This window comes from Coregonus lavaretus (assembly GCF_964263955.1).
Source record: "Coregonus lavaretus genome assembly, chromosome: 39".
NCBI lineage: Eukaryota > Metazoa > Chordata > Actinopteri > Salmoniformes > Salmonidae > Coregonus > Coregonus lavaretus.
In genome coordinates, this window is record NC_140026.1 from 13,575,661 (window position 1) to 13,601,541 (window position 25,881).

General features: G+C 44.8%; 1 protein-coding gene across 1 annotated transcript in view; it reads right to left on the minus strand.

The window, feature by feature from the left end:
• Positions 1-17,548: 17,548 nt before the first annotated feature.
• The window catches only part of LOC311113158 (ephrin-B3-like), a gene marked incomplete at both ends in the record, with an annotated part of 81,366 nt that continues 73,033 nt past the window's right edge, over positions 17,549-25,881 (minus strand). The window contains 2 exons of the mRNA XM_084156329.1: positions 17,549-18,000; positions 22,981-23,052. Coding sequence (XP_084012455.1) covers positions 17,549-18,000; positions 22,981-23,052 — 524 coding nt within the window. The remainder of the gene's footprint in view (positions 18,001-22,980; positions 23,053-25,881) is intronic.

Sequence of the window (25,881 nt, forward strand, 5' to 3'; positions counted from 1 at the left end):
GTCTCCGCACCACGTGCTCTCACCACTGGTGTCCCCCAGGGCTCAGTTCTAGGCCCTCTCCTATTCTCGCTATACACCAAGTCACTTGGCTCTGTCATATCCTCACATGGCCTCTCCTATCATTGCTACGCAGACGACACACAACTAATCTTCTCCTTTCCCCCTTCTGATAACCAAGTGGCGAATCGCATCTCTGCATGTCTGTCAGACATATCAGTGTGGATGACGGATCACCACCTCAAGCTGAACCTCGGCAAGACGGAGCTGCTCTTCCTCCCGGGGAAGGACTGCCCGTTCCATGATCTCGCCATCACGGTTGACAACTCCGTTGTGTCCTCCTCCCAGAGTGCGAAGAGCCTTGGCGTGACCCTGGACAACACCCTGTCGTTCTCCGCTAACATCATGGCGTTGACCCGATCCTGTAGGTTCATGCTCTACAACATTCGGAGAGTACGACCCTGCCTTACACAGGAAGCGACACAGGTCCTAATCCAGGCACTTGTCATCTCCCGTCTGGATTACTGCAACTCGCTGTTGGCTGGGCTCCCTGCCTGTGCCATTAAACCCCTACAACTCATCCAGAATGCTGCAGCCCGTCTGGTGTTCAACCTTCCCAAGTTCTCTCACGTCACCCCGCTCCTCCGCACACTCCACTGGCTTCCAGTTGAAGCTCACATCTGCTACAAGACCATGGTGCTTGCCTACGGAGCTGTGAGGGGAACGGCACCTCCGTACCTTCCAGCTCTGATCAGTCCCTACACCCAAACGAGGGCATTGCGTTCATCCACCTCTGGCCGGCTGGCTCCCCTACCTCTGCGGAAGCACAGTTCCCGCTCAGCCCAGTCAAAACTGTTCGCTGCTCTGGCACCCCAATGGTGGAACAAGCTCCCTCACGACGCCAGGACAGCGGAGTCACTCACCACCTTCCGGAGACACTTGAAACCCCACCTCTTTAAGGAATACCTGGGATAGGATAAAGTAATCCTTCTACCCCCCCTTACCCCACCCCCCCAAAAAATTAAAAAAAATTAAAAATATTGTAAAGTGGTTATCCCACTGGCTATAAGGTGAATGCACCAATTTGTAAGTCGCTCTGGATAAGAGCGTCTGCTAAATGACGTAAATGTAAATGTACAACAGTCTGCAGCACCCGGCCTCACCCTACTAGAATCTGAAGTAAAATGTCTACTGTTTGCTGATGATCTAGTGCTTCTGTCCCCAACCAAGGAGGGCCTACAGCAGCACCTAGATATTCTGCAGAGATTCTGTCAGACCTGGGCCCTGACAGTAAATCTCAGTAAGACAAAAAAAATGGTGTTCCAACCATCTAGACACCGTTGCCCTAGAGCACACAAAAAAAATTATACAAACCTCAGCCTAAACATCAGCGCCACAGGTAACTTCCACAACACTGTGAACGATCATAGAGACAAGGCAAGAAGGGCCTTCTATGCCATCAAAAGGAACATAACATTTGACATACCAATTAGGATCTGGCTAAAAATACTTGAATCAGTTATAGAAAATCAAATCAAATCAAATCAATTTTTATTTGCCACATGCGCCGAATAGAACAGGTGTAGACCTTACAGTGAAATGCTTACTTACAAGCCCTTAACCAACAATGCAGTTTTAAGAATAAAAAAAAAAGTTAAGTAAAAAATAGATACAAAAATAAAAAATACAAATAATTAAAGCGCAGCAGTAAAATAATAGTAGCGAGGCTATATACAGGGATTACCGGTACAGAGTCAATATGCGGGGGCAGCGGATAGTCAAGGTAATTGAGGTAATATGTACACTACTGTTCAAAAGTTTGGGGTCACTTAGAAATGTCATTGTTTTCGAAAGAAAAGCAATTTTTTGCCATTAAAATAACATCAAATTGATCAGAAATACAGTGTAGACATTGTTCATGTTGTAAATGGCTATTGTAGCTGGAAACGGCTGATTTTTTATGGAATGTCTACGTAGGCGTACAGAGGCCCATTATCAGCAACCATCAGTCCTGTGTTCCAATGGCACGTTGTGTCATTTAAAATTATCATTTTAAAAGGCTAATTGATCATTAGAAAACCCTTTTGCAATTATGTTAGCACAGCTGAAACCTGTTGTGCTGATTAAAGAAGCAATAAAACTGGCCTTCTTGAGACTAGTTGAGTATCTGGAGCATCAGCAATTGTGGGTTCGATTACAGGCTCAAAATGGCCAGAAACAAAGAACTTTCTTCTGAAACTCGTCAGTCTATTCTTGTTCTGAGAAATGAAGGCTATTCCATGCAAGAAATTGCCAAGAAACTGAAGATCTCGTACAACGCTGTGTACTACTCCCTTCACAGAACAGTGCAAACGGGCTCTAACCAGAATAGAAAGAGGAGTGTGAGGCCCCGGTGCACAACTGAGCAAGAGGACAAATAAATTAGAGTGTCTAGTTTGAGAAACAGGTGCCTCACAGGTCCTCAACTGGCAGCTTCATTAAATAGTACCCGCAAAACACCAGTTTCAACGTCAACAGTGAAGAGGCGACTCCGGGATTATTGATGAAGCCAGTGACTGATGTGGTGTACTCCTCAATGCTATCGGAAGAATCCCGGAACATATTCCCGTCTGTGCTAGCAAAACAGTCCCAAGCTTAGCATCTGCGTCATCTGACCCATTGCCCTTCATGGTTGTGAGGTCTGGGGTCCGCTCACCAACCACCAAATTGAGACTCTGCATGCAGAATTCTTAGCAAAAATATAGTCCGTACAACGTAAAACACCAAATAATGCATGCAGAGCAGAATTAGGCCGATACCCACTAATTATCCAAATCCAGAAAAGAACTGTTATATTCTACAACCACCTAAAAGGAAGCGATTCCCAAACCTTCCATAACAAAGCCATCACCTACAGAGAGATTAACCTGAAGAAGAGTCCCCTAAGCAAGCTGGTCCTGGGGCTCTGTTCACAAACACAAACAGACCTCACAGAGCCCCAGGACAGCAACACACTTAGACCCCACCAAATCATGAGAAAACAAAAAGATAATTACTTGACACACTGGAAAGAATTAACAACAACAAAAAAAGAGCTAATTAGAATGCTATTTGGCCCTAAACAGAGAGTACACAGTGGCAGTATACCTGACCACTGTGACTGACCTAAATTTAAGGAAAGCTTTGACTATGTGTAGACTGTGAGCATAGCCTTGCTGTTGAGAAAGGCTGCCGTAGGCAGACTTGGCTCTCAAGAGAAGACGTTCTAAGGACACCGAAACCGTGCACGGGCGGGTGATTGCATCCGTGGAGAATAGTCCTGGCCTTCGACGTTAAGGTTATAAACAGGCCGGTGATTAATCTTATGAACGATAAAGACGTTAACGAGATTGAAAAAGCATTTAAATCCAAACTGTAAGGAAAAGGTCAGTAATTTTTATTCATGGTTTTGGTGAAATGATTTCAACTTGTATGAGAATAGTAATTCTTGTGGAGGGCAGAGAATAGTTACCAAAATCTCATAAGAGAATTAAAAGGAAGGGGGTCTGAAATGACTCAAGGTGAATGGCCATCACCAAAATAAACTAGTTAATATTGAGATTGTACGGGGTACAGTGTTACAATATAAACATGAAGGGAGATAATTATCATCGTGTAAGATAGAAAAGTCAAAAGTCACATAAACAACTGGGGATTTGCTCTAACTCTGTCTATTTCATGAAACTGGAGCAGTTACGACCTCTGGGTTACGGATAGTGTTAGAAAAAAATCGTAGAATGTTGTATACGTGTGAGACTTAATGATCCATCGAAATACGTGATAGTTGTTTCAAGGAAGGAACTAAAATATGTCGCGTGAGAAAAAATGGTTGTCCGATCCCTTTCATGAAACTGGAGTAAAAAAAAAAATACTCTGGGTTACGGGTTAGATGATTTAAATGGTTAATTACAAAAGCAGATCATAACATTGGCTCAAGAGTCGCACCTAATAATAAGTCCTAGGAAAATAATTCTGGATTGAATTATTACTAAACGGGGGGATTTCTTATTTTTCCACCATGGGAAATAAATATTCTAAAGAGGTCCGAGAATTAACGGGGGATGAAAGATATATGTTAGGAAGAGATCGAAGAAATATGTTTTATGAATCCATTTGGGAGAAGAGGTATGGATTTATTGGGCATCTCGATGTGGAGAAGTTAGAAGTTATGATTAAGCAGATGCATGTAAACTGTGGAACGGATTTGAAGAAACAGCGAGGGGAGGGGCTAGAGACAGCGAGGGTATGGCTTTTGAAAGTGCGAAGGAGAGAGGACGTGCTTTAACTGAAACAAAGAGGAATATTTGGCAAGGGAGTGTAAGGCCCCGTGTAAATACTGTAACAAACCAACGCGACTGCAGGGATAGAGGAAAGGGCAGTGTCGGAGATAGGACAGTCTATTTTTTGGTTCCACGGGTAAAATGTTTGAAGAAATGATTCGTGTCGATTAAGAATTGGCTAAAAAACACCACGAAGCGATTATTTGAGAGGTACCTATACATTTCTAACGATATATACGTATGAACTTTCTCACCCAAACGTAGACGTACGTCATGAGTGAGAAAGTAGAGAATATTTACATTTGCATTTTTGGTCATTTGGCAGACGCTCTGGTCGGGATCGACTTGCAGGAGCGGTTGGGGTTGGGTGCCTTGCTCGGGGGCACATCGGCAGATTTTTCGCCTGGTCGGCTCGGGGATTGGAGCTGGCGACCTCTCGGTTGCTGACACAGTGCTCTTGGTTACTGGGCTACCAGCCGGCCGATATGAGTTTAAGGTTGTGCCATTGTTTGATTAGGTGATAAGGTTATGTGATAAGGTTTAATGGGTAATCGGACCATAACTAAAGTGGTTATAGAAGTAATGTATAAATAGTAGAGAGCCAATAGAGGGTTCCATTGAACTATTATGTTTTGTTGGGCATTTGAATGGCATAAGGTGAAATCTGTGTGTATGAGGGAATTCAACGGCTGGTATGAATGGTAACCGGATACTACTTAGTATTTGGTTGGTTAATGCTGAATGGAAGATTTGAAGCGTGGTTGGGGGTTAAATAGGAAGACTCACTTATTCAATAGGGAATGGGTGGAGAGAGAGAGAGTTTTTACGTGTATTAAAAGTTGCATTAGATAGCTTTAGAAGTATTCTAGATAGGTCTATGAAAATATGTTACAAGTACGAATGACATTATGACAGTACATAGTTCAGATGATAGGAATATCATCCTTAAATGTATGCTTATCAACGATATCAAGTATTTGTTTTATTAATTAGGGCCGAATCAGAGAGAACAGTTAAAGAAATTGAATAGCGAACTGAAATGGCGATATAGCTGTGAAAAATGAGTTGAGGACAAAGGAGAATAATTTATGGCTCTGGTTGGCGGGAAAAAATAGAGACAGTCAAGCGAGTTAGATTGAGTTGGAAAATTTCAAGTAGAGGTCTAAAGACTTTACTGAAAGGAAGTGCTTTGATGAATTCAAATGGTTATTACTTTATTGTATAGGTTGAGTAACACCAGTGGTGGATGAAAATAAATGGTGGATTCCCAAAAAAATTTTTTAGTTTCGTTACGTGAACAATGGGATCTCGTTTTTACTATTAGGATGATGGATTGAAAAAACATTGGTTATAAGTATGAAGTTATTAAACAATAGGTTTACATTTTAAGAACATCAATGCAACAAGTTGCAATGAGGAAAGTAATAGTAAATTGGGAATATAAAGGTAAAAATAACTGAATTGTGTAATAGAAGGGGAGACAGATTTTCCTAGGGGGTTGATCAACTAATTGATTATGGATCATTTGAGATGAGATCACATGTAGCAGATTTAGGCTAATCAATTAAATAATCATTGTATACTCGAGGAATTTTGAGTGGTTTTATGGATTAGTTATGAGGAATTAGATTGATACAAACATTATTGATGGGTTAGGACTGGGGATATCTGTATCATGTTTTGTGTGTACTACCATCTTTAGATTACTGATGGTAAGTGAAGGTTAACAAAATGTATAACCAGGAGAAAGAGATTAGCTTATCTCATTGGAATGTTGCTCAGGGCGAGGGGGAGCAGTAGTGAAGTTAGGCAGTATTTAGGTCATAAAAGTGAGCTACCGAATTAAGTTGAGCCTGGCTATCTTTGATTGTTGTTTTTCAATTGGTTTTTTCAAATAAAAGACAACACACCCAGCATGATGTTTATAACGGGTTGTTATGTTGAATTTAGGGGATTTTCAACAGTTCATAGGTGGTGTTTACTATGCTGTGGGATGGAACGGTTTGTTGGGTGATATTTGAAACATTAAGATAACAGAGATAGGGACTAGATGTCAAAAAAATAGATGAAGAATGATGAGCTTTTTGGTAATGATAGACTGCTGTAAAGCTTGGGTACTCCATTATGTACTGCATACTGGTAAATTAAGTGATCTTATCTATGGGAAGGCAATGGCAGCCCATGGTAAAATAATTTGGAACTCTGAGGAGGAAGAACAGTTTATGTTGTTGCTCTCTACAGTCTTAGCTTTTCATACATATATCAGGGATGTTACCCAAATGGTAGAGAGTAAAGAGGTATATGACATGGGTCGTGATTTAAAGATGGTGATGTTTTTTGGTGGGCTATTAGATATAACTGAGTTAATCACGAACATAGAGGTTTTTATTCTTTGTTGCTAGGCAGAAGACTTAGGTGACCTAGGGTCGAAGTGCTTGCTCTTACTTCAATCCATGGCTGTCTTTTGTCTCTCTTCAAACATTGTGAAGGGTTTAAGCAGAGTTCAGGCTAAAACCTGTCTCTCCTTTGCTATCTTCTTGATTGATTACAGCAAGAAGGAGGGTTGTGTTAGGTTTGAAAGATTTAAATATGGACTTGTCATGTCCAACAATCAGTCTTCAGGTCAAGCCCGGGAGAGCCGGGTTAGAACAGAGTTTGAACTAAACATAAGTGGTTTTACAAGATAAGAGATTGATTGATTGGATTACTAATTGATTCTGAACTGAATGAAAGTCGAATTTAGCCGCCATAAAAGACAAAGGAAGTGGGAGGAGCAATAAAAAAGCAAAAGACAGTCTCAAAAATAAAAGGCATGGCAATTGGTTGATAAATTACCTAAGTGATTGTTTAGGTAGGTGGTAATATTGACACATGAGCAGAACTATGTGTCAAGAGGGGGGAAGAGGCTAATGGTAGGATTAAATAATATACGAAGGAGAGGACAATATACTTTTTTTAAAAACAGTCTAGAAAGAGAATGCAGTCAGAAATTGTTAGATTAATCTGAACATGTGTGAAGATAGTTTATTAACCACACCCGTATGTCAGAGGTTTTGTGCCCCACAGGTGAACTAAAGGAGAAGGTGACCCACTCTATCTAACCAGGTGACTGGTGAGCATCCAGTCCCTAAAGAAGAAAAACTGGAAGCAGGCCTGTTGGGAAGGGCCCTATCAGGTTATATTGGTCACTGCCTTTGCCATTAGAATAGCAGAAAGAGCAACCGGGTTCCATGTTACCCACTGCAAGAAGGTAAGACCACATACAAGCACCACTGAACACACGCAGAGTTGGAGAGAAGAACTAAACCAATAGGGTCCGGGGGTCACCTCTGTTAACGAAGATCTCCTACCCCGACCTATCATCACTGTAGTGTGTTCTTAGGGTGTGAGTATGGGGTGGTACCAAGCAGAAGGACTAAAGGCAGGAGAGGGTTGGCGGTTTTTGGGAATATGGGTGACCCTGAGCTGCATCATAGTCTCGGCAATAGTCTTGGTATGTCAAGATCCACCACCACCTCGCACCAATTACGCTATGGCCTTACCATTATTAAGAAATAAAAGTGAAGCAACCCGACATACTGACCGTCAAGGACGAGTGATCTACAAAATAAGAGTCAGAGAAGGGTTGGGATTAAGATTCAAAATTAGGATTAGGGATCTTATCAGGGCGGATAAGCAAGCAACGTGGGATTATAAGATCCCATTGTATTTATGTTCAGCTCCCTCGGCGGATTGTTCCTGGGCTCAGGCATTTAGACATACTGGGGGACGGAGAGATGAGACGGGGGGGGGGGGGGCTGGACGTCCAGATGGAGGATAAGAAGGTATAACGACATCCCCACAGAGATGGTAGTAACAATAGTAAAGGTCACTAAAGAGGACATGAAAATAACTTACTGGGCTTGCGCGGACGAATACGGACGGGATACTTGTCTAAGATTACATTTGATGGAGTCGAAAGATATGGAGGACAGGTACTGTCATTAATCCATTAATAGCAATAGACCGAGTAGATCAGTCAAGGGATGACGGAGTCAATTCGACTAACCCGTCCACTATGAAAGATTTTCTCCTCCAAGAATGGAACCAAGGGGAAGTGGAGGTGGTCCCTGATGAGAATCTCTGGTTAAAGTGGATGAAGTACACCGCTAGGGCCTTGGGGGAGACCAATTGTTATGTATGCTCCATTGGGCGACCGACAATGTTGACCGCCCCAATGCCAAAGGCAATGTTTCCCTGTGTATTAGACCTGGGGTCCAATCAAAAAGAGCCCAATGGCACAGGGATTATGCTGGCAAAGTTGACTTACTCGGCGAGCCAACCTAGATTCAATTTAACTCCTGGCGAATACCAGCGTTACAGACATAGAAATGGCACCCGTAACTTGGGTGATTTTGATGGCTGTAAGGAGATAATTAATGTGACTGATTTGATAAGGAAGGGAGGGGAAAAAGTATAAACCTTACCATCCCTCTGAATGATGTGTGGTGGGCATGTACTAACAAAGGGAGCATTCGACAGACATTACCAGAAGGATGGGTGCGTACTTGTGCACCAGTATTGTTGGTCCAAACCTGTAAGAATTAGTCATCAAAGACCAGTGACAGGAAGAATAATCAGGAGGAGAAGAAATATAGGTCAGGAAGGAAATAGCCCAATTTGGATAGATGGTATACCCCAGGGGTGTTCCAGACGAATACAAAGCTATCAATCAAATATGGGAGGGTTTTACCACAACATTTTTCTGGTGGGTGACAATAAACAAGAATGTGGATTGGATAAATTATATCTATTACAACCAACAACGATTTATTAACCAGACTAGATATGCAGTAAAGGGGATCTCCGAGCAATTATCCGCCATCCCGCTCATAACTTAGTAGAGGTTGGTTCTAGATCAGGCAGAAAGGGCCGGTGTCTATAGAATGATAAGCCATTGTTGCACATTTATCCCTAACAACACCACACTGGATGGGACAGTCACTAGAGCTCTTACAGAATTAACTGCACTAAGTGAAGAATGAACTGAGAACTCAGAAGTTAGTACATCGTGGATAGGGTGGTTTGATGAAATGTTTGGTAAATGGAAAACCATAGCAGCCACCATCTTAGGAGCGGTCAGTGTTTGTATGGGTATTCTTGTATTATGTGGTTGTTGTCTTGTTCCCTGTGTCCGAGGATTGGTGAGTCAGGCGTTGGTGAAATGCAGTATCTAAACAATGATGAGAGATGGACTGACTCCGGACTCTGACCAGGGGAATGTGAAAAACGATCCTCCAGGCTTGGTGGATGACGAGGATTTGGACCCTGAAAGACCGCAATTAGATGAAATGTTTATTAGTTCTGACGTAATCTCTGAGATTAATCATGCTTGTAAAATACATTTAGCCTGAATGTGAAAACATTTAGTCAAAGGGGTGGATTGTTAGATTAATTTGTATTTTAAGAATAATGACTAAAGGATTTCACCCCAAATACAGTATAAATGTGTGAACGGTGTTAAGAGTTATAATGTAGTGGCAACCCACTAACAGAGGGGCGCGGGACTAAACATTCCAGGGTGAAGGGGACTGAGAAAACGGGTTTAAAAAAGCCTCCTAAAGGTGGGCGGAGCAAAGGGCCTTTGTGTGTCAAGGGGTATAAAAACAGTATGTATGGGTTTTGGCGCCAGAGCTCTCCATGAATAAAAATACAGATCATTCTTGCTGGTTGTGGACCTTGAATCATTTATGATTAAAACCAGGGCCTTTCAACCCCTGGTAATGATTCAAGCTTAGGTTGAAATAGAGATAGAAATTCTCATGACAACAACCCATATTTATGTTTATTTATTTTCCCTTTTTTTTTTGTACTTTAACTATGTGCACATCGTTACAACACTATATATAGACATTATATGACATTTGAAATGTCTTTATTCTTTTGGAACTTGTGAGAGTGTAATGTTTCCTGTTCACTTTTTATTGTTTATTTCACTTTTGTTTATCCATTTCACTTGCTTTGTTTCCCATGCCAATAAAGTTATTTGAATTTAATTGAGAGAGAGAGAGAGAGAGAGAGAGAGAGAGAGAAAGAGAGAGAAAAAAAGAGAGACACTGAAAGACAGACAGCCTGACAGACAGACGGACATACGGAAAAAGCGTAATAGATGTCAAGATGAGTGAAAGATGACAGCAGAACTGAGAATAGTCATTACCTGTCCCTTACCCAGCTCAGCCTGTACTGTGTAAACACATAGAGGATCACAAAGATCACATCCAACCACACTGCTTGACCTCTGACCCCTAGCTGTCTCTCTGCTCAACTCTTACCTTGACATTTCCGATTTCACATATCCGTCAAGTGAAGGCCACCCACTGTCTCTCTCTCTTTTCATTCTCTTTCTCTGCCTCTCTCTCTCTTTCACGTCCATATTGCTCTCTCTGTGTGTCTCTCGCTCTCCCTCTCCCCCCTCTCATCGCTCTCTCTTCTCTCACCCTCTCTCTATTTGCCCTTCAAAAAACGTGTCATATTAATCACTCAGCCACCATAATCATATGTTTCCCACTCGTGCGCTTTGATTTGATATGCAGATTCTTGAGTACCGTTATACGATTTACGGAGAAGCGAGGAAACATCTCCCTTCATCGTTGACCTTAGCCTATCTCCATGGCAACGCCATCTTAGCGCGATTGTTTCAGCGGCAAGTCAAGTGGGCCAATCCTTGGATTTTAACTTGCCGCCGAAGATTTGTGCGTACTGTGTGTGTGTCTGCCGAAGCTTTTCAAAATCTAATTTAGGGGATTATCTGTCTATTGATTTTACTTAAAGTGATCTTTTTAGCTGGTGTTATAAAGTAACAGTGATGAGACGACACACACACAGAGACACTCAGACACACACACAGAGACACTCAGACACACACAGAGACACTCAGACACACACACAGAGACACTCAGACACACACAGAGACACTCAGACACACACACAGAGACACTCAGACACAAACACAGACAAAGAAAGTAACTGTGATAAGTCATGGTTTTAGGCTTACTTCCTCTGAGAGCCTGGAGGAAGCTCAGCCGTCTTGCCTGGGAGAGCAGTGTGTGTGTGTTCATGCTGCATAGCTATCATCCTCATAAAGCATTACAATTCCTCTTGGTGCATTGAGCTCGAACAGATTACCAGAGAAATTATTACCATTAAATTATAAGAAGACCACATGAGTCCAACTAAACAGCCCTTAAATCCTCATATATATTGCAAGCTAATGCATTACAGGGCTAACGGGAAAACATTGGGCGTGTTCGAGCGCATCCCTTTTGTCAAGTCGGTGACTATCGCTGCTCACTGCCTTTCAAAGTGTGTTGTTTTCTGGGGGTAAAAATTGTGAGACCTGCACCTACATGTCAACTGCATGAACTTTACAAAACATGAACTTTACAAAACATGAACTTTACAAAACATTAACTTTGCTCTTCACCAACTTCATCCTGTAGCCATCGCCTTGAGGGAGGCTCAACCAATCATTAGGGTGTTTTTATTTGACTCACACGAATGTGACCAAAGACTTGACAAAAAAAAAAAAAAACATTTGCCGTGATTTATGTGTACAGTGGATATATACAAATATGTGTACAGATGCACCTCCTCCGACTTCACTCCACCACTTTCGTCTACAGTTGGTTGCTTTAGCCCTACCACTCACACGCGGCCATTAACATGAGCTTTTAGCGGTTAGCAGAAGCTAACAGAGGCTAACAAGAATACATTAACATTAGCTGTTAGCGGAAGCTAACAGAAGCTAACAGTTTTAAGCCTAGGTTGTCATTTACATTTACGTCATTTAGCAGACGCTCTTATCCAGAGCGACTTACGTGAGCAATTAGGGTTAAGAGACTTGCTCAAGGGCACATCGACAGATTTTCACCTAGTCGGCTCGGGGATTAGAACCAGCGACCTTTCGGTTACTGGCACAACGCTCTTAACCACTAAGCTACCTGCCGCCCGTATGGTATGGTCAGTGTAAGTGACCCCTCATTACCTAGTTAAATACCACAATCTTTGTGTCTGTGTTCCGACAGTGTGTGTGATGTGTGTGTGACGGTGTGTGTGTGTAATCTCCTCTCACAGGCCACAGTGTCGCAGCTGCATGGTCATCTCTCCCTAGGCCACCCTGGTGAGTTTGTGTCTGTCTGTCTGTCTGTCTGGGATCCAATCTGCTGGAGCTACCAGACGCCAACAGTTGCCATGGCAATGAGCCGAAAGGAGCACGGAAGGGGGAAGGAGGAAGATGGGGAGAGGGAGAAAAGGAAAGAAAGACAGAGGGGAGGCAGAGAGAAAGGTAAGGGGAATAGAGCAGAGAAGGGAGGGAAAGGAGAGGGGACTATAGAGAGAAAGGGAGTTGGTACAGAATGGGAGAAATAGAGAGAGAAAGGATGTTGGTACAGAATGGGAGAAATAGAGAGAAAGGGAGTTGGTACCGAATGGGAGTAATAGAGAGAGAAAGAATGTTGGTACAGAATGGGAGAAATAGAGAGAGAAAGGGAGTTGGTACAGAATGGGGGAAATAGAGAGAGAAAGGGAGTAGGTACAGAATGGGAGAAATAGAGAGAGAAAGGATGTTGGTACAGAATGGGAGAAATAGAGAGAGAAAGGGAGTAGGTACAGAATGGGAGAAATAGAGAGAAAGGGAGTTGGTACCGAATGGGAGTAATAGAGAGAGAAAGAATGTTGGTACAGAATGGGAGAAATAGAGAGAGAAAGGGAGTTGGTACCGAATGGGAGTAATAGAGAGAGAAAGAATGCTGGTACAGAATGGGAGAAATAGAGAGAGAAAGGGAGTTGGTACAGCTACATATGTTATGTCGATATGTTGCCAAGCAACACCCAACACTAACGAAGCTGGGGTAGATAACCGGTTGATAACACAACTGGGGGAACAGTGTGTGTGTGTGGACTGAATGGGTACCTTCATATAGAGGAACAATGAATGGACGCCTGCTGAGATAAACCCCTATAGGAGAGATAAGGAGAGAGACCTGACAGGGTCTATCCACAGGGTTACATCTGAGAGACTGGGCCTCACAGGAGTACATGAACTCTTCTATACACACACACACAAAGAACTTCACACTCCATCACACAATAATGAACTCACGACCAGATCAGAGTGGTGTTTAAACATTTTTTTTAATCAACATTTTTCCAAAGCAGGAATGTACTTGTTTTCCCCTCTCTGTAGGGGTGTGTTGGAGTATAGGAGGAGAGGAGGAGGTCGAGTGGGGTCATAGTGATGGGGGGATGGGGGGATGGGGGGAGGAGAGGAGGAAAGGAGGGAGGGAGGGAGGGAGGGAGGGAGGGAGGGAGGGAGGGAGGAGGACACAAAACCCATCTCACACATTAGTGTACCAATACAGTCTCAACACGTCACGTACAAGAGCCAACCCGCTCTCTCTCGCCTCGACTCGCTGGCTATTGGCACAAAGAAACACACACAAACACACAGACACCACACACACCGAGAGAGGGGTGAGGGAGAAGGAGGTGTGCGTTTTTTACAAAACAGGAAACCTCTCTTTTCAAAATGAGGATCTAGCTAGCGTCCATGAGGAAAAGCACATTGAGAACAGTCAAAAGCAAACAGTGAAAGAGAGAAAGATAACCTTCTTGAAAAACATTGACCGACATGAAAACAAAAAAAGCTAGAGCTTTGAGTCCAGGAGGGAGATTCTTCCCAGAGAGATAGAGAAGAAAGGGGGATGGAGAGGGAGAAGAGAGAGACATAACCCACTGGGCACACAGTGGTTGAATCAATGTTGTTCCCACGTCATTTCAATGAAATTACGTTGAACCAACGTGGCATAGACGTTGAATTGATACCTGTGCCCAGTGAAGGAGCCATTTTGCAAAGGAGCATCTTCAGAGTAGCAACTCCACAAGTTCCAGAAAGAAAATCCAAGTGTTTATTTATGTGGCAGCGGCCATCTTGGTCAAATAATGTAATTTGAGTGTTGGAGGATTCCAGAATTCAGACACCAGAATAGAGTTTGTAGTTTGGCTTTGAGGGTGTTTTTGAAGGTATATTCCTGTTGGTTGTTTATTTGTACTGTAGACAAGACAGACACACATACACACATCCCAAGATGATGGTAGAGCACACACAGATTGGGGTGAAACTTTCACCATATTTTGTCAACTTCTCTTAACACTTTCTAAGTTCAAAAAGTATAATGTGAACAGACACCACAGCATACAAATGATAGAGAGCAGGTGTAGTGGTAACACATTTAACAGCAATATTCCAAATGTAGCTTCTCATAACAGGTGTGCACATGAATAACACACACTTTGAGTGAAGCTTTTGGAACAAACACACCCCTGTTGAGCATGAAGAATATTTCAAAGTATGGCACAGTATCTATTGTCTATTTTGTGTGAGTATGTATGTATTCGCAGGTCGTTGTGGCTGTGTTGTTCTAACACTTGTCTCAACAATACAGCGGCTAGCCTATACAACATCACTTAACACACGGCACTTGAAAAAAGCTTTGTTTTAGAAAAAGGATGTGAAAATGGGTATCATTAGACAGGCTTATAGTGAGACTGACAGGAACTGTGTTTCAGGAGAAAAAAAACATACACATGCACGCAAACACACACACACACACACACACACACACACACACACCGGGAGCACAAAACCTCTTTTCATCCTTCCGTCACACACAGAGGTTGACTTAATCATGGGGAGAAAGCCAGGACTGTGTCAAAAATAGGGAGCCACATGAGAGCAGTCAGTGTGTGTGGGTGTGTGTGTGTGTGTGTGTGTGTGTGTGTGTGTGTGTGTGTGTGTGTGTTGTGTGTGTGTGTGTGTGTGAAGCAGAGAGAGAGATGTAAAGAAAGCCAGACAGAGAGAGTGTGTGTGGTGTCGAATGCAATCAGTATGTATTTGTCCTCAGTATGTGTGTGTGTAAAATCAGCGTATACTTTTGTATGTGTGTGTGTGTGTGTGTGTGTGTGTGTGTGTGTGTGTATGTGTTTGACAGTGAAAGAGAATGTGAGAGGGATCAGTGTGTCTGCAGAGAGTGTGTGTCTGTCATTATAATCAGCTTAAAGAGTGTGCCTGAAATGTAAAGCTGTTGAGAGGTAAAAGGGCCGTGTGTCTGTCTATCTGTCAGTGTGTGTGCGTGTGTGTGTGTGTGTGTGTGTGTGTGTGTGTGTGTGGTAGATTAAATCTCTCCTCCTTATTCCACAGTGAGGTTGTCCCCCTGAAATCCATTTCAGCTGCGTGTCCGTTCCTCTCCTACCTCCCCCTAGGGTTCATCACTCCTTCTCAGCACTCCATTAAAGGAAAGACTCCTCTCCTCCGCCACAGTCACTGCTTTGCTCTCTCTATCCTTCCCAGGGATCCTTCTCTCTCATCTCTCAATTCAGCTCCCACCCCCCTCTTCTTCTTCCATCTGTTCTCGCGCTCTTTCTCTTCCTTACTGTGCAATTCCTTCTTCAGTCTTTTCTCTTTCTTTTAACAAAAGTTCTGTATTCAGTCACTCTCTCTTCTCCCTAGACAGCGACTCCGGTTCACCTTCTTTCTTTTCATTTCATTTCATTTGGAACCTTCCCTGTTTATTTTCCCCCTTGCTTTTTCTTGTGTGTTCAAAAACACTTGAAAAAAAACAACGTTTATAGATGGTTTCTACCTCAACAACTTCCACAAACGAGGTCTAAACTTCAAAACTACAGCATATTACAAGAACTATAAAAATATACATAGGGTTGGGAGGCCCAGAGGGAGACATGGAGGGAGGAGGCGATGAGAGAGAGAGGGAGAGACCTCAGTTCGCCAGGAAAAGAAAAACAAAGGGATGAAATTAATTTACAACTCAAAGGGGAAGGAAACAGGGTCAGGTTTCTAAAAAATAAACCAGCGGATAAAAAAGATCTAGCAGTAACAGAAGTGGAGTTTTACAAGTAGAGGAATAAAAGTGAAAAACAATAGAAAACAAGACGTCTAAAAATGATTTACTGGATATTCATATATATATAATCTATAAGTGTTGATAGCGATAAAAAAAATCACACTTTTTTCCTATATTCGCTCACTTTTTTGAGTTTTGGTTTTTAAGACAAGTCTAAAGAACAAACGCACACACGCACATTCTCTCGCACGTAGCGTATACACAGAGAAATACAGGCATACACACACACACACACACACACACACACACACACACACACACACACACTGACACACACAATACAGGCATACACTTACACTAACTGCACACACACCTTTATGTGTGGCAGTGTCATAATTATTATCCTAGTCCCACACACACACACACACACACACACACACACACACACACACACAAGCACGCACACACATACATACGTTATTAAAATATACAAGAATCTGAATGTCACTAAGACGCAATTGGTCTGACCTCTGGCACCTGAGCCTGATCATGTGACCCCAGGCCGGCTTTCTGATTGGGCGAGAGAGTCAGAGGCCCCTGGTCCAATGAGAAACCATACACACACAAACAAACTAACTAACATCAGGGACACAGTCTATCTCAGGGGCCAGTCAGGGGCCAGTCTCGATAGGTCTGCTATAGGACAGGAGCACTGGAGATACAGACAGAGTTCTCTGGTTGGTTGGTAGTTGGTTTGTAGGTTTTCTAGGGTCCGAGTCCCATAAGGCCATGTTGTGGCGTCACTAGTGTGTGTTCTCTCCCACTAGCTTGGTGTGTGTTCTCTCACACTTGTCCTCATGGCGTATAGGGCGGGACTCTTCTCTTCAGCTCTGGATGGGGGGTTTCGATTCGCTGTGAGAAAGAAAGGGGAAGGAGTCCAGAGTCTCTTGTCATTGCTGTCCTCTTTAAAGGGGCCGGTGGGGGCCAGTGGTGGGGTTATATAATAAACCTTCCACACTCAGCTTAGTGACACAGTTGAGTGAAGAGTGGTGGGCGTACGGATGGCCTCTTCAGTAAGCTAGACACACACACCTGTGGCTGTGGTTGGGGTTGGATAGGGCTGTATAGTGGCCTAAAGATCTTCGTGGTTTTGGAGTAAGTCAGTGAGGGACTGTTGTAGGTAGGTTGTAGGTGGTACTGTACTGTATAGGACAGGGTATATTGTAGGTAGGTTGTAGGTGGTACTGTACTGTATAGGACAGGGTATATTGTAGGTAGGTTGTAGGTGGTACTGTACTGTATAGGACAGGGAAGGGTGGTAGTTGGTAGTACTGTAGGTTGTCATGGTGACTGCCTTCATACTTTGTAGTAGATGTTGGCTGGGCTCTGGGGGGGCATCTCCTGGACGATGTAGACGGGGTGGCCGTAGTCCCCGCTCACCTTCTCGTAGTGAGGGCAGTACGCCGAGTCCGAAGTCCGCAGCGGGATGATGATGTCACTGGGCTCCGAGCCGTTGTTATTCCCGCTCCCGTGGCCGCCACCGTGCCCGCCGCCGTGCCTCTTGGGGCTGGTGAGGGAGGACAGCGATAGGGGCGGGTGGTGGGACTCAGAGTGCTTGGCGTGTCGCCGCCGGTAACACACCACGCAGATCACCGCAGTGACCAGGAGCAGGAAGGCGGAGCCTCCTGCGGCGCCGGCGATGACGGCCACGTTGGAGGGGGGTAGGGGTCCATTCTCGCCACCCGTGCCTCCCGAACCACCACCGTCACTGCTAGGAACCCTGGGATGGGTGGCGTTCCCAGCACCACCTGTAAAATGACACAATAAAACGTTTACTTTAAAAGGATACTTCGGGATTTTGGCAATGAGGCCCTTTATCTACTTACCCAGAGTCATGTGAACTCGTGGATACCATTTTTATGTCTATGCGTGCAGTTTGAAGGAAGGGCCTCATTGCCAAAATCCCGAAATATCCCTTTGTATTTCACTAACCTTTTACATTTCTTATGTTCAGTGTTGGTGGTAGGGATTAATATTTTCCTGAAAATCGGCCAAGTTTCAATGCTGGAAATAATTCATATTTACCAGAGAAACACCGAAAAAATTGGAAGTGCCCATTTAAAGCATTTAAAATCAAGTCACTATGCCAGGGTTCTCCCTTAATAAGAGGGGAGCTGCGCCACCTTGTCGGATTGGCTGAGCCACTATGTAAAGATCTCAGAACAAATGAAATTGATATTTAGTAATGATAGAGTAACTTTGATCGCCAATGACATTGTTGTGAATTGCGAACCTGGCCGTTAGTAAATTCAGAGCGTTATCATGTTCCCCAATTAACTCAGCACATTTCAGCAGTAGGCCTAGGCTATCTCAACACAGAAGCGTGCTCAGGACGCACCGAGTGCACCCTGAGTAGGCTATAACGTTGTCGAATCATACAAACTTTGTAACGGCAGTCAAACAAAAGTCAAATGACCAAACTTGCGAAGCTTGCTAGATAACCTCCAACGAATGATAGAACATCTCATATATTTGGCAAAGTCTAGTTAATGATTATACAGATAGCAGATCAGCTCATGAATGAATAACGGGGAGATGAAGAGAGGAAATAGTTTAAATATCAAGGTATCTTAACAGGGACCAACTCTGTTAAAAAAAATATCCATATCTACTATCATACCGTTTGTTGATCACACATTCTCTACCGAAGCTCCCATATGGGCAGCAATACAAGACAGCGCAGAGAAGCGAGGGAAATGTTATAGCGGAGAGACGTGCTTTGATAATGCAACCTATGGATTACAGAATAAAGTTAGGCATTTTCATGCGAGACAGGAGCAGGATTTTGGGTTTCAGTGGGATTGAGACTGTATAGGAAAATTGCCTAGGCTCTAGGACAGGAGAAGATAGAATTGTCCCTCATGCCTTTATGAATTGTTAACAGACCTAATGTCTGTGACAGAGATGCCTATCTAGTGAATTGTGCATAGGCCTATCAAATTTGTGACTGTCTGAAGAGTCACAATGACAGCTCAAAGAGGCACATGTTATTTAATAGGCTATTCTGTAAGGGTTTCCTGTAGGGTTTATTAACTGCATTTGGGTCGCGTGTGCAGTCCGGCAGTGTCAATTATACATGTGCTTTGAATTTATGGCGACTTTATGTGCCGTAAATACGCTAGGATAAAGGCTTCCAGGCGACAACCTGTTTGGATAATGTGCTATACATTTTTTTGCTAATTTGCTGCTGCGCATGTTGTATATTTTGTGGAATTGCATTAGTGTGACATTGTGGAAAACGTCATTTCCAGGGTCCTGTCATTTAATTCTTTCGGGAAATGTGAAAAGTGGTCCCGGGACAGTCCCGGGATCCCGGTTACCCATGTTAATCCCTAGTTGGGGGTAACGTGTTACAAAACTAATGCGGTTCAGTAATTATATTACTTTTGTGAGTAACGACAAGAAAAAGTCCTACATTCTAATATTATGTTCTATAAACTCTTTATGTACTGTAACTCAGTGTCGGAACCTACGTTTTGGCATGCCGTGCCTTTTCAGGGTGTAACCTCTTATATATACATATTACACGCCAATAAACAGTCTACACCACAGCAAGGTGACTAACAGTCTTCCTTCAGTTATAGTGGCAGAAACACGAAAGGCTAAACCAAGAGGAATGCAGCAAAAATGCAGCCAATGTGACCGTGACCATATGTGGTCTGTCTATTCACATGAATAAGTGGATGGCATTGGATATAAAGAGTGTTTGGAATGTTCCTCTGTGCCTGTGGAGAGGCCTACTGAGAGGCTGGCTCTGGTTAGAAGCTACAGCAACCTACAGTGTGTGGATCAAGGTAACACACTATATCCCTTAAGCCTAACAACGCTGTTTATGTAGCATTAGTGTTATACACATGAAGGAGCCCGAATGGTTGGGTGGTTTACACTGCGTCCCTAATTGCACCCTATTCACTATTTAGTGCACTACTTTTGACCAGGGCTCATAGGGTGTTGTGCAGAGCTCTGGTCAAAAGTAGTGCACTATATAAGGAATAGGGTGCAATTTGGGAAAAATCGGGGTCTCTATAGCTAGAGACCACACAGTTAGGCTGCCTGTTTGGAACCTGGTCCCAACCGCACGGTCCGACCACATGTACGGTTACAGCCCAGCAGGTGTCTGGTGGGTTTGGGACCCCTGTGAGGAGAGTTCAGGTTGACCGTGCGAATGTCGGTGGTGGCAGCGTTTAGGGTGGTAATGTGAAGCGCGGCAGTGGGATTGGGTTATCATTATTCTTGGCACATTTCCCCCTCATTTTCTCTCTCCTCCCGCTCTTATCTCGTCTTTTCCTCGCTCTGTGGCTCTCTCTCTCTTTCGGTCATTGTGGACATAATAACATCCCCCCCTCGGCTCGCCCTTTCCTCCCCCCTACTGCGAGCTCCCCTACCGCGTATGCAGGACTAACTGACTGACTGGCTGAGAGGCAAAACGCTAATACTAGTCGCCAATTCCGCTCTCCTCCTCTCGCTTTCTTCCCTCCCTCCCTCTCTCGTTCCCTCCATCCCTCCATTACCCAGACATCTCTCTCCATTACCACCTCCTCCTTTCACCAGCTCTTTCTATTATCATCATATTCTCTCATTCTCCCTCCCCTCTCTCCACACTCTCTTTCTCTTTCCTATTCAACAGTACAGTGCGCTTCTCTCCCTTTTTCAGTGTTTATGCTCTCTCTCTTTCAACAGCAAGGCCATCTTCTTCCCTTTCCTCTCTTCCCCTCTCACTCCCCTTTTCTGTCTTCGTGCTTTCTCCATTACTCTCCCTCTCCATCTCTCATCAGTTCTCTCATTTATACTTCACACTAGAGAAATGGCCTGTGTGGCAGCATCGCAAAATGGCACCCTATTCCCTTTATAGTGCACTACATTTGATTAAAGCCCTATGAGCCCTGGTCGAAAGTAGTGCGCTGTATAGGGAATAGGGTTTAGTTTGGGACACAACATATGTGTCTGGGACAGAACAACCCAGAAAACAAAGAACAGGTCAACAAGCTCCCTGCCATGACACAACGTCCCTCCCTCGACTCCTCTCCTCCGCTATCCTTTAATCTTCCTCTTCTATCATCACTCATCAGCTCCTCTCCTCTCCTCTCCTCTCCCCTAACTCCCTCTCCTCTCCTCCCCTCCTCTCCTCTCCTCTCCTCTCCTCTCCTCTCCTCTCCTCTCCTCTCCTCTCCTCTCCTCTCCCCTATCTCCCTCTCCTCTCCCCTCCCCTATCTCCCTCTCCTCTCCTCTCCCCTATCTCCCTCTCCTCTCCCCTCCCCTATCTCCCTCTCCTCTCCCCTATCTCCCTCTCCTCTCCCCTCCCCTATCTCCCTCTCCCCTCCCCTCCCCTATCTCCCCTCCCCTATCTCCCTCTCCTCTCCCCTATCTCCCTCTCCTCTCCTCTCCCCTATCTCCCTCTCTCCTCTATCTCCCTCCCTCTCCTCTCCTATCTCCCTCTCTCCTCTATCTCCCTCTCCTCTCCCCTCCCCTCCCCTCCTCTCCTCTCCTCTCCTCTCCTCTCCTCTCCTCTCCTCTCCTCTCCTCTCCTCTCCTCTCCTCTCCTCTCCTTTCCTCTCCTCTCCTCTCCTATCTCCCTCTCCTCTATCTCCCTCTCCTTTCCTCTCTCCTCTCCTCTCCTCTATCTCCCTCTCCTCTCCTCTCCCCTCCCCTCCCCTATCTCCCTCTCCTATCTCCCTCTCCTCTCCTCTCCTATCTCCCTCTCCTCTATCTCCCTCTCCTTTCCTCTCTCCTCTCTCTCCCTCTCCTCTCCTCTCCCCTCCCCTATCTCCCTCTCCTATCTCCCTCTCCTCTCCTCTCCTCTCCTCTCCTCTCCTCTCCTCTCCTCTCCTCTCCTCTCCTCTCCTCTCCTCTCCTCTCCTCTCCCCTATCTCCCTCTCCTCTATCTCCCTCTCCTCTCCCCTATCTCCCTCTCCTATCTCCCTCTCCTCTATCTCCCTCTCCTCTCCTCTCCCCTGCCCTCCCCTATCTCCCTCTCCTCTATCTCCTCTCCTCTCCTCTATCTCCCTCTCCTCTCCTCTCCTCTCCTCTCCTCTCCTCTCCTCTCCTCTCCTCTCCTCTCCTCTCCTCTCCTCTCCTCTCCTCTCCTCTCCTCTCCTCTCCTCTCCTCTCCTCTCCTCTCCTCTCCTCTATCTCCCTCTCCTCTCCTCTGATTTATAATTTTCCTCTCCTCTCCTCTCCCTTCTCTCTGCGGACCAACAGAAACCAGGCCGCCCAAACTAACGACCATAATAACTCTTTCAAATTGCGCCCCCGGTCTCCCCCTCCTCCCCCTCCCTGGGCAGCTATTAGAGCCGTCGTTCCTCGCCTGCGCCACTTAGCTCTGAGGGGAGGAGAGGAGAGGAGGGGATGGACAGAGAGAGGGATGAGAGCGATGGAGGGATGGAATTAGATAGAGATCCCACAGATGTCGCCGGCTCGTATCCCCCATCTGTCGTTTTTTACTGTCCCTCGTTCTCTGTCGCTTCCTTCCTTTCTTTACTCACCTGCTTTTTTGGTCTTTTTGGGTGAAGTTTGTTCTCATGATGGTGTAAGTGTAAGTGGTCCTCTGTAGCTCAATTGGTAGAGCATGGCGCTTGTAACGCTAACGCCAGGGTAGTGGGTTCGATCCCCGGGACCACCCATACGCAAAAATGTATGCACACATGACTGTAAGTCGCTTTGGATAAAAGCGTCTGCTAAATGGCATATTATTATTATTAAGTGTGTAAACTCCTCCACACCCCTCTTACCTGTATTTCTGGTGTTGGTACGGCCCGCACTTTGGTCTGGTTTGGCAGGTTTCGGGGGCAGTCCATAGGGGTCTGGCGGAAAGAAAACAGGGGTGTACCCCGGTCAAGATAACACAATCTCAAAGCAATATTTTATCAACATGAAAACAACCTCAAAACAGGTACACCAATAACAAGATCTCTGTGGTGCTAATGCAACACTCTGTGGCCCATTAAATGAAACTAAATATTGATCGTCCTCCAACGTAATTTTCTAAAAGAGCTATCCAACGAGATTAAAATAGGATACTTAAAGAGTTTCCATTTGTAAAATGACCACAATGAATATAAAACTGTAATAAAAGCCCATCATCTCCAATTACCACACCATCCCATCTGTCAGACATGTAATGCTAGGCTGCGTCCCTATGGGCCCTGGTCTAAAGTAGTGCACTATAAAGGGAATAGGGTGTCATTTAGGACATATACCTAATATCCTCTAGCCATGGCTATGACAGAGTTCCATGTAGATTTACTGAGACATAATAAATTGCTCTATTATGCTGAGTACACAGACTGTACAATGTACAGACACACGGACACACACACGGACACACCGACACACACACGGACACACAGTCTATGTGCAGAGCTATAATTCTACACTAACTGACATTTACGGAGGTCCATACACAGTGGCAGGTATTATTGGTCGACGGGCCCTCTGATGAAAGACAGCCAATCAGAACTTGGCATGAGGAGAGTTTGGATCAATATGACTGCTGGGGCTGCTGAGGGTGGACTGAGTGTGTGTGTAGGAAAGAAAGAGAGAGCGAGTGTGTGTGTTTCTCAGAACGTGTACGTTTCTAAAACTGTGCGGATGTATGTGTGTGTGTGTCTGCATGAGCGTGTGCCTGCGTGCAATGACAATCAATGTGTGTGTGAGTGTGTGTCAGAGCAGAGCTGAGCAGTGCTCCATATCTCATCAGGAATCTCTATGAGGTGGCACAGTGTTTGTTTAGATGACGAACAGAGCAGACATGACCTTTCAGACACACAACATATAACACAGAGAGAAGAGGAGGGGGGAGAGAAGGAGAGAGAGAAGGAGAGAGAGAGGGGGAGAGAGAGGAGAGAGAGAGAAGGAGAGAGGGAGAGAGAGGAGAGCGAGGGGGAGAGAGAGAGAGAGAGAGGGAGAGAGAGGAGCGAGAGAGAAGATGAAAGGGAGAGAGAGAAGTAGAGAGGGAGAGAGAGAGGAGAGAGAGAGAAGGAGAGATGGGGTGAGGAGGAGAGAAAGAGGTGGCGAGAGCGAAAGAGAGAGAGCGGGCAAGTAGGATGGAAGACAGAGAGCGTGGGGAGGTATTGAGGGAGAAAGGGTGTGGTGGGGGGAGAGAGGGAGGTATTGATGGAGAGAGGGTGTGGTGGGGGAGAGTGGGAAGTATTGAGGGAGAGAGGGTGTGGTGGGGGAGAGAGGGAGGTATTGATGGAAAGAGGGTGTGGTGGGGGAGAGGGGGAGGTATTGAGAGAGAGAGGGTGTGGTGGGGGGAGAGAGGGGGTGGAAGGAGCAAGGAAGATGGGTGGGGAGGGAGGGAGGGAGAGCTAGAGCGAAAGAAAGAAAAAGGGAGTGGGAGAAAGGGAGAGCAAGGGGGAGAACAAGAAAGGTGAAAGAGAGTCAATGATGCCGGTTTTCATTGAACCAGCAATGAAAGAAAGAGAGAGAGCGAGAGAAAGAAAATAGATATAGAGGGAGTGCTATGCTTCTCCTCCGGGTGGGCTGTGTGTGGAGAATGATGAAGCGATAGAGACAGCAGCAGCACTTCCCTCTCAGGAGAAGAGCTTCCACAATACGCACAACAACACAAAGAGCAGATAACACTGTTGGGGAAATGTGTGTGAGAGAGGAGGGAGAGGATTCTATTATGAGGGGAGTGTGAATGTGGGGTGGGGTGGGGTAGAGGAATGGGGGATGAAGGGGTGGGGTGTTCAGTGAGAATGCCTATGTGGGTAAAAATAAATGATGTGTGTGTGTATTAGTGCTGAGCGAGTAACCGGAATTTCTGTTATTTTTCTGTTTTTAAACAACTACAGTGGCTTGCGAAAGTATTCACCCCCCTTGGCATTTTTCATATTTTGTTGCCTTACAACCTGGAATAATTTTTTGGGGGTTTGTATCATTTCATTTACACAACATGCCTACCACTTTGAAGATGCAAATTATTTGTTATTGTGAAACTATCAAACTTGAGCGTGCATAACTATTCACCCCCCCCAAAGTCAATACTTTGTAGAGCCACCTTTTGCAGCAATTACAGCTGCAAGTCTCTTGGGGTATGTCTCTATCAGCTTGGCACATATAGCCACTGGGATTTTTGCCCATTCTTCAAGCCAAACCTGCTCCAGCTCCTTCAAGTTGGATGGGTTCCGCTGGTGTACAGCAATCTTTAAGTCATACCACAGATTCTCAATTGGATTGAGGTCTAGGCTTTGACTAGGCCATTCCAAGACATTTAAATGTTTCCTCTTAAACCATTCGAATCAAATCAAATCAAATCAAATTGTATTGGCCACATGCGCCGAATACAACAGGTGCAGACATTATAGTGAAATGCTTACTTACAGCCCTTAACCAACAGTGCATTTATTTTTAATAAAAAAAGTAGAATAAAACAAAAAAGTGTTGAGAAAAAAAGAGCAGAAGTAAAATAAAATAACAGTAGGGAGGCTATATATACAGGGGGTACCGGTGCAGAGTCAATGTGCGGGGGCACCGGCTAGTTGAGGTAGTTGAAGTAATATGTACATGTGGGTACAGTTAAAGTGACTATGCATAAAAAATTAACAGAGTAGCAGCAGCGTAAAATGATGGGGGGGGTGGGGGGGGGGGGGGGGGGGGGGGCAGTGCAAATAGCCCAGGTAGCCATG